The sequence below is a fragment of the Sinocyclocheilus rhinocerous genome, unplaced genomic scaffold (genome assembly GCF_001515625.1).
Source record: "Sinocyclocheilus rhinocerous isolate Xijiao unplaced genomic scaffold, SAMN03320098_v1.1 scaffold313, whole genome shotgun sequence".
Classification (NCBI taxonomy): domain Eukaryota; kingdom Metazoa; phylum Chordata; class Actinopteri; order Cypriniformes; family Cyprinidae; genus Sinocyclocheilus; species Sinocyclocheilus rhinocerous.
In genome coordinates, this window is record NW_015627539.1 from 415973 (window position 1) to 426273 (window position 10301).

The window sequence follows — 10301 nt, forward strand, 5'->3', positions numbered from 1 at the left end:
TGCGGAACAGTCGAGCGCTGTGTGAGAAGTTTTCTGCGCACACATCTGAAGCGCACACACACAGACAACCGTGTCTACACCGCGCGAATACTAAATTGAGTTCTCTTCTGCTTTTTTTGTGCATGGATGAATGAATATCCTTGGCGAATATCCTAGTAAACACAGTCGGTTAGGCATATGTCTTAACGTAAACAGTTGAGAAAGAAAAGGCATGTGTATCAGTAGTTAAATCCGTGCTTTCTTTCTTAAAGTGAAAGCAAACTAATAATAAATCTAATGCTGTCAAAGAAAAATACAAGTGCTCACTGCTCCTGACTAAATAACCTTTTGTAACATCAAAAATGATTAATCTATATTTAATTTATACATTGAAGGCTATGCACTTATTTGATTATTACATTTCTGTAGCGTACCTGAAAATTGATTTTAGACTGAGCTGAAAAACCTGAAAAGCACTGTTTATTGAACTTGTGTCTTTGCATTTATTTTCTGCTATTGCTTATAATTTGGTTATCTGTAGAAAATATTTTTAGCACTGAGCCCATAGTAGCAGCCAGAATTATTTTTCCAATTGTTTATTTTCTTTATTAGGCTATTAAAAAAAAAAAAAAGTGTAGGCCTATTTTTTTTGTTGTGAATATCCCAATTGAGGTACAGGATGTGAAAATTTCAGATAAATGTTCATGTTATATATTTTGATTGCATTTGTGAGTTAATAAAAATGTAGATGGTTGTTTAAAATAGGTATTAATATCATAATATCGATATATCGATCGATATACTCCTGTATCGAATCGAATCGTATTGTAGAATTTTTTGAGGTATTGGCAAATATCGCTGGGTTTGAGAATCGATATCGTATCGTACCGTGACGAACCATCCGATTTACACCCCTATAGCCTACACAGCTTTTGCGTTCCCATGAAAAAAATTTCGTTCACGTCCAAAAATTTTGCGTTCCCCTGATAAACTTTGTTTGTGTGCAAAACTTTTCCATTCCCCGATAAACGTTTCTTTCATGCGCAAAACTTTTATGTTCCCCTGATAAACTATTCATTCATGCGCAAAACTTTTGTGTTCCCCTGAAAAAACTTTGGTTTCACATGCAAAACTTTTATGTTCAGAATTTGCATTTGTTCACAAAACTTTTGCATTCCCCCAATAAACTGTGTTTGTGCGCAAATGGTTTGCATTCCCCAATAAACTTTGCATTCACGCAAAAAAATAAATAAATACCGTTTTCATTCCGATAAACTTTGCGTTTGTTAGCAAAATTAATATTGTACCATAAGAATAATAGTAGTCCAAGGCACTCGAAACTTATTAAAAAAAATTTTAAAAGCCTTTATTTCATCATGGCTATAAGTTTTAAGAACAGGTGACAAGTGCACACCTACGCGTTGCGGCTATTTTGCCTTCGTCAGGGTGTGAGTAATATTGTACCATGTTCCTACTTTGCACGGTAATAGCATGGTACTTTGAGTATGTTTTAGTGAGTGTTACGTTCTGTGTGTCTCTCAGGTTGTGCAGAGGATCCTGGAGGTGGAGCACCGCACCAGGCTGCTGGTGGTGGACCGGGTCACCGATGAGTTCCTGAAGTTTCACGGTCTGCCGTGTACAGAGGATAGGGCGATTGAGATGGGCTCTCTGTCCTCTCGCTCCTCAGCGGCGTCCTCTCCCCGCGCCTCCCCACGAGACTCCGCCACTCCTCCCTACAGCAGACAGAGCTCTGAGGGCATTTTCATTAATAAGGTGAGAAGATCTCTCATGTGAGTGCTTGCACCTAATGAAACATCCCATCTCTATCAGATGCTGTTGGTTTCTGGATAGGTGGAAACATGACACAACATGGCATATAGTGGCCATACGGTCTCTTTCTCTGTATAAGAACTTCCCTCATATTGGAGACTCCATGAGAGGAAGTCTAGGAGGAAATGCAGTCCAGAGAGGAGCAGTGTGCTATATTTAGATCATACTGTATGAAGAACAAGGTTGGGAATCAAGAATTCTAAACAGTTACATTTAAAAGAAAAAAATACCAGATCCAAGTGGTTCAATGGTTATTAAACGACTGCATTCTTCTGCTAAAATGATATAATGCAAAAAATAAGTTTATAAATCAAATTGTGGTCAATTATTTAATGCTTTTTCACAAGTACTAAGAATAATTAATGGATTCAGAATTGAAAGCAGAATTTTTGCGTTAATGTTTCATTTAAAGGGACAGTTCACCCAAAAATGAAAATTCTGTCATAATGTACTCACAATGTTTCTCACAATGTTGTTCCAAACCTATGTGTTTTTTTCTTCTTCTGTTGAACACAAAAGAAGATATTTTAAGGAATGTTGCAGTTTCTGGTAGCCATTGAATTCCTTAGTATTTTTATACCATATTATGGAAGTCGATGGCTACCAGCAACCGTTTTGTTACCAACATTCTTCAAAATATCTTTGTGTTCAACAGAAAAAAGAAACTCATACAGGTTTTGAACAACAGAGAATTTTCATTTTTAGGTAACTCTCCCTTTAAGACCGCTTATTAAAGCTAAGTATTCAGACTGGTGAATGGTATTAATTTATGAAAATTAAATGACTAAATGAATTAAATTCAGTGTGCTCTGTTTTGTTAAAGTTAGGTTTATTCTTGATTTAAAAAAAAAAAAAGTATTCTGGATCTGCTAAATAAGCTCCAGAAGAGCTTGTATTGCGCATGTGCTTTACACGGAAACACCAGGGTTTAGCAAATAAAATGAAGTCTGCATAAGGTCCAATCAATGGAAATGTGTCACTTGGTAGAAGCTAGTCAAATTAGGCGTGTGAACATGGACAGGTTATGTGACTTTTTTGAAAACCAAAACCATGCAAAGCAGGGTTATTAAAATAAACATTAACAAAATATTTACAAAAAAATATTTAGTATATCAATGATACTAAAATGACACCAATGCAAAGAACATCATATGAACATCACACGCAACAAGAATAACCTGACCACAGTGTGTTTCATGCAGTAAATTGTTAGCATGTAAGACAAACACTCAAGCTATAAAACTGATCACTAATAATTGTGTGGACTTTTGAGTTTATGCAAGTGATTGGATACATCTCAAAATATCAGATTTTTGATTTACACTGCTGTGAAGTCAACCATGGCCAAGATTACAGTGTGTGTGTGTGTGTGTGTGTGTGTGTGTGGTAAAACATGAGGGATACATTTAGTCCACACACACACCTGCCTTCCATCAGGAGCTTCAGTCTGGCTTCATCTAGAGGTGCTTGCCTGGAGCTGCCTAAGCTCTTTACAGACCTGGATGTGTCCAGTTCAGGTGAGGTGTGTTGACACCTGCCCAGGTAGCTGCCGGATCAGCACACAGCAAGAGTCCTGTAAACAACATAATCCAGAGATGGTCAACTTGCAGTCATGTTATTGTTTGTTTTATTATTAGCTGCAGTGGGGTTCAAACCAACAACCATCTAGCAGTATTGGAGAGCAACGAAAAGTTACTAAAAGTGTTTGAATTCCAGGTTTCTCATTTCTTTTATAAAAATTGAAGTGTAAGGCTGGAAAACACTACATGACTTTCACCCTGGATGAGTCAACGCATAGTTGCTTAAAGTCAGAGTCAGTCAGAGTCGAAAGAATTCACTTTGATTCTATTCAGTCAAAGGATATTTTGAGCCGATTTGAAAACATCTAGCAACGAGGCGCTTGTTTCTGTGCAAATCAACTTAAAACTTGATAGCTCCGCCCCCTAATTCACAAACATGTTATGCAACAAGCACCTCCCCCAGCATGATTTGACACGCCCCCTTACTGGTGATTGGCTGCGAGTGTGTTTCGGTGTTCGGTCTGATTAACTTTCAACAGTGTTTCTCAGAAATTGCTCACAGCACTTTTAAGCCTTTTTCTGTTTTAATAAATCTGACATTCGCAGCCATGAACAACCTGTAGTTTTGCTAACGAACTAAACTACTTGGTGGAAGAATTGTTGATTATTATTAGTATTACTGTATGAATCTATCTATTTTCATCATAATGCTGCTGTCTTCATTATATAAAAGCAAGAAGCCACTTGAGGTCTCATAATACAGTGATTTTACCACAGTTAAGGGAGTTTCAAAAACACCCATTGCTTGTAGTAAAATCACTGTAACAGACAACCTCTTGTGGTTTGTTGCTTTAATTTGATTTTATAACTTTATTTAGATCTTTTTGCACCAGTGTGGAGAGTGATAACGTCTACAGAAGCCGAACAGAAGGCTAGTTTGACTGTGGTTTTGCTCATTTAAATTATGAGTAGGTTGTTTCTTGGCGAACAACAGTTTCAAAGCAGCTTCCCCAAACGCAACACAAACAATGCTGCCACTGAAAGAACAGAAACACCGACCACAGCCGTTCAGGTTCAGCTGAATGTCTACTTCACTGTCTTCTGGTAGAGTCCCAGCAGCACTGGAGGAGTGATGAACGGCTCTCCGCTCTACAGAGCTCATGCCCGTCTGGCGTCACCCGGTGAACACAAGACCGAACTGGAGGCCGAACCCTTCACCAAACTCACAGCCGAGCCTGAACCCGAGTGTGAACTCAGCACTGACCTCAGCGGATCTCAGACCAGCACACAGGTGAGGTTAGGCAGCAGGGGCTTCATGATGAGATTATTTTGTGGTGCGGATCTGCAAAGTCTCTCATTTCCAACCCGATTACACTCTTAAAAATAAAGGTTCCAATCGGGCGTTTTTGCAGTGATGCTATAGAAGCAGCATTTTTGGTTCCCCAGAGAACCTTTCAGTGAACAGTTCCTAAAATAACCATTTTGAAGAACATTTTTAAAAATCTAAGGAACCTTTTTTTTGACTATAAAGAACCTTTATTTTTAATAGTGTAGGACTAGTATTGGTAGGTATTTGTATTTGAAAGTGCAGTTCGTTTGAATAGACACTGATACGTACAGTACAGTATAAATGTATAGACATTTAAAAAGATGCTTTCACATATCTATGAGTTTAGAGATAAGTATAAGTATGTTTTTATTTCCCATGCAAAGAGAACAGCCAATCATAACAGAGGTCTGTCTTAAAGGTACAGTACTACAGTATACTCTACCATTCAAAAATCAGTAAGATTTTATGTTTTCGAAACACCAAGGCTGCATTTATTTTAATCAAAATTACAGTAATACTGTGAAATATTATTACAATTTAAAATAACTGTTTTCTGTTTGAATGTATTTTAAAATGTAGTTTATTCCTGCGACGCAAAGCTGTATTTTCAGCATCATTACTCCAGTCTTCAGTGTCACATCATCCTTCAGAAATCACTCTAATATGCTGATTTGATGTTCAAGAAACATTGCATATTATTATCAATGTTGAAAACAGCTGTGCTGCTTTATAGTTTTGTGGAAACCATGTTTTTTTCTTTGATGACTTGAAAGTTCAAAAGAACAGCATTTATTAGAAAATAGCGTTCTATATAAATGTCTTTACTGTCAATTTAATGCATCCTTTCTGAATAAAAGTATAAATTTCTTATTTTATTATTATTATTATTATTCATTAAAAAAAAAAAAAATCTTACTGACCCCAAACTTTTGAGCGGTAGTGTATGTAGTAGGTTAAGTATATATGGAAGCCTTAAAGGTAGAGTAGCAAAATCAGCTTGTTTATTAGAATTAATTATGAGTGGTTTTTGTGCAAGAAACCGTAACTTACATTATATACAGTAAAATATGTGCTTCGTTGACATGTAAAGGAGGTAAAAATGGCTCTTAAAGGGGTCATAGGATGCTACATGCACTTTTACAAGTTGTTTGAACTGAAATGTGTGTTGGCAGTGTGTGTACACAACCACCCTATAATGATAAAAATCCACCCGGTGTTTTTTTTTTAATTGCAGGAAACATCAATTGCTAAAAAAAAATAGATCTGACCCCTTTAAGTGAAACTACATTTGCATCTCTCTCTGTCTCTTTTCTTTCATTTGTTGTCCTCATATTCTCTCTCTCTCTGTGACCTTAATTCTCATTTACCTGCGTTGTGTTGTTCCCACTCTCTGGTCCTGGGTGTCTGATTTCTGGGTATTTTCCCAGAATTCAGTGAGAGTGTTGTTTGTGCGTGTGTGTGCTGGATTCGATTGAGCGACGTCTCAGCCTCAGGAGCTGAAGCACGTGTGTGTGTAAGGCCAGGTTCTTCAGTCACTCTACCCCATGGGACACAAACAGACACCACCCTTGTATTGTCTTAGAACAGGAAGTGACATGGTGTCTCACAGAATGTCCCTTATTCCTGCTGGGCGTGTTTCACTTCTTGAAGGAAATGAGCCAATGGTCACGCACACATGCTGGCACGTCCTCGTGCACGGCCCAGGGTCGTGCATGTATCGTGTCATACGGCGTATGATAACAGACAGGATGGTTTGTTCCTTTGTCTTTGGCCAGAAACGTTGCGCAAATGCAGACTCAAGTTTGCAATAGTTTTTTTCAAATGTCTGTATCATTAAAACAGATCTGTTATTATTAAGGCACCAGAATGCCTGATAAAGATACTGCGAGAATGCAGCCTTGTTGTGCGTGTATTTTTGTTGGCGGCAACAAACATACGAACTCAAGTTTGCAATAGTTTTTTTCAAATGTCTGTATCATTAAAACAGATCTGTTATTATTAAGGCACCAATTGACCTGAATTTGAAAACTGACTGTAGAAGAAGAAAACTGACTGTTTATATTAACGTCCTCTATGGCGCCCCTTGTGGCAGCACTGAGAATGCAACACCTCAACATAGTTAAAAAATAAAACATTTATTATATTAGTGAAATGCAATTTTTGCATAATAATATTTTTTACTTTGAGTATCATAAAGTTGTTTATGCATTTTAATAAAAATAAAATGTGCCTAAATGATTACATAACAAATTTGTAATGTAAGGGGAGACAGTTATACCAAAAAATATTTATAATTCAATCAAAAACAAATTTTTGCTAGTGACTTCTTGTGTACACCACTGGAGGCAAATTAATTGTCAAAACTAATCATAAAAAAATAACCGCAGTTGTGTATTTTATTGAGATACATGAGCTTACATGATTGCATACAAGTTTTGTCATTTAACAGAAGACAGTTTTACCATTAAATATTTATGATTAAAGATGCAAAAAGGTGGAAAATTTCCGAAACTTTCCAGAAATTTTGGAAGCTTACCAGTATTTTTATTTTTTGGAAAGTTTCCAGCCCTTTGCAACCATATTTCTAATTAAATAGGAAAAAAGTTTTTCGAGTGACTTGCCGTGTATGGTGAAGGCAAATGAATTTTTCAAATTAATTGTAAAACATAAGTGCAACTGTGTATTTTAGTGAGATAAATGATTGCATAAAATAATGTAATGTAATGGAAGACAGTTTCATCATTAATAAAATTAAAAATATATTTTTGTGAGTAGTTTGTACTTGTAAAAATGAATTAAAATAACAGCAACTATTTGATAGTCGGAGTGTTTATAATTGCATTAACGTAGTACTTGAACGGCACTGATAATGCTTGTAATGTGAAATATGTTGTTTGTGACTATTCGTTTCTTAATGAATACTGATGCATGTGGACCTTTGGCTAAATTGCATAAAGTCTGACCTATAATGCATCTTATTCTGGCCAAGAACTGTCCACTTAGATAGGAAGTAGATCATCTGATCAACATGTAAAACGATCAATTGCAGTTTTTATGCAAACAAAAAATAAATACATACAAAATATTAATGGTGCAGCTGCCTCTGTGAACTGTCATACAGAAAACACCGGAAAAATTGAAAAAAATGTGTCTGTAAAGACTGTTTGATGAAAATGTCTGTCCATCTTGAAGTAATATAAATACAGATTATTTCACACATTATTGAGTAAATATTAGTGCTGTAAAACGATTAATCGCATCCAAAGTAAAAGATTTTGTTTACATAATACTGTTTACAGTATTTACACACATACAGTACATATTTTGAAAATATTTACATGCATATACATTTATATGTTTATATTCTTATATTTTATATAAATATATTTAATATATAAACATAACATATTTTTCTTAAATATATACATGCATGTGTTTGTATTTATATATACATAATAATTATACACAGTACACGCTCATTTATTATGTAAACAAAAACTTATTTTGGATGCAATTAATCGCGATTAATCGTTTGACAGCACTAGTAAATATACAGAATATAGGCTATACACAGTATGTTCAACAAATAACTTTCACTGTATTCCTCTGATTTATCTCACTCTGAAAATTAAAGAGATAGTTCAACCAAAAATAGTTTGGTAACCAAACAGCTGATGGTAGCCACTGACTTCCATAGTATGGAAAAATACCATGGAAGTCAATGGCTACCGTCAACTGTTTGGTCAACAACATTCTTTGACATGTCTTCTTTTGTGTTCGACAGTAGAAAGAAACTCGTACAGGTTTGGTACAACTTGAGGATGAGTAAATGATGACAGAATATTAATTTCTGGATGAGCTATCTCTTTAAATCGGATCATTATCTAATGTTGGAGCTAAAACAGTCCTGGTTTGTTGACCTAAAAACTTCTTCTGGAGTTCATTGCTTTTTCTCTCTCCAGGAGGAGACGGCTTTGGAGGAGGATGTGGTATCGAAGGACCTGCGTCCGCGCTCGTGTCACATGACTATAGGGGAGCAGGGCTACGGCTTCAACCTGCACTGCAAGAAGTCGCGCGCGGGTCAGTTCATCCGCTCGGTGGACCCCGACTCTCCGGCGGAGCGCGTGGGCCTGAGGCCCAGAGACCGGCTCATCGAGGTGATGGCACGGGGTTACAGCGGCCTCCATTAGCCCAGATTAGATTCAATTTCTAGAGAGAGGCAGATTACGCTAATGAAGAGAAATGTTGTTTGCTTCGTGAGGGGAGGATCCCGTTTTAGAGCAGAGAGTCCGTGAGTGTGAGTGTGAGTGTGTGTGTGTGTGTGTGTGTGTGTGTGAGTGTGAGTGTGAGTGTGTGTGAGAGATGCCGTGATCGTCACAGATCGCAAATCCGTCCTAATGGATTTAATTTGCGGCTGTTTTCTGTAATTATCACAGACAGATCTGTAATTATGACTGACAAACCGTGTTTAATTCACTCAGCAGTCTTTGTCTCTGAATGCATTTGAATATCGTTAGCAAAACATGATTTATAGTCAGTTATTAACTTCATGAATTATAGTTTGAATAGTTTGAAGCACCACCTCAAATGGCAACTTGTGTAAATGTGAATATAAATATATACATGTAAATATTTTCAAAATATATACATGCATGTGTGTGTATTTATATATACATAATAAATATACACAGTACACACACATATATTATGTACACAAAAACTTTTATTTTGGATGCGATTAATCGTTTGACAGCACTAATTTTTTAATTTTTGAAGAAAATCACATCACAAATGTTGTGTGATGGTTGAGCTCCAAAAGTTATGTAACAACAATAATAATAATTTAATAATATAGTATATTATCAATTAATTAAAATGAGAAATTATTATTATTAATGTATTTATCATTATTATTATTATCATTATGTGCTTTCCTGTAGCTCAAACAGTACATTATGGCGCTGGCAACAGTAAGGCCAAAATTTAGAACTAATTTCATAATCTAATTTAATAAAAATAAAAAGAATCATCTAATTTAAACATTTAGATCTGCAGTACAAAGTGACATTAGGAGGAAAACGGCATCTCACAAAATGCAAGATGTATTTTAGACGCGGCACTTTATGAATAAGATTCCTCAGAAGTGTAATGACGTGGTTGTGACGCACTTTATTAGAAAGTCATTGACAAACCTTTTATTATTTCGCATATAAACACCTTCCTCCTGTAAGAAGGTCAGGAAGCCTCAGACTTTCACATGCATTACAACAGTTTCTGTGTTTGACCGGCAACGGCAGCCTACACACCCCAAACTCCATTATCAGACAGAGACAGCTGGAGAAACAGAGAAAAATGTCAGATGAAAGTTTGTTATGTAAGGCTTCTTCAAAGAGAGGAAGAGGAAGAGGAAGCTCCACAGAAAGTGGAAGTAACGCGGCCTCACACTCCACCTGCTGGACAAATACTGACCGACAATTATTATGTGTTGCACCTGAACATATTGAGAGAAATTATATAAATATAAATATAATTTAATATTATAATAGATTATATTAAATTATAATATTTAGTATATTATAATATAATAAATGAATATAATCAACACTATAATAAATAGTGCAGTATAACAATATTATAATATA

General features: G+C 35.9%; 1 protein-coding gene across 1 annotated transcript in view; it reads left to right on the forward strand.

The window, feature by feature from the left end:
• Positions 1–10301, forward strand: part of LOC107729606 (Na(+)/H(+) exchange regulatory cofactor NHE-RF2-like) — a 20253-nt gene that overhangs the window by 5797 nt on the left and 4155 nt on the right. The window contains exons 2-4 of the mRNA XM_016540231.1: positions 1522–1752; positions 4438–4620; positions 8622–8816. Coding sequence (XP_016395717.1) covers positions 1522–1752; positions 4438–4620; positions 8622–8816 — 609 coding nt within the window. The remainder of the gene's footprint in view (positions 1–1521; positions 1753–4437; positions 4621–8621; positions 8817–10301) is intronic.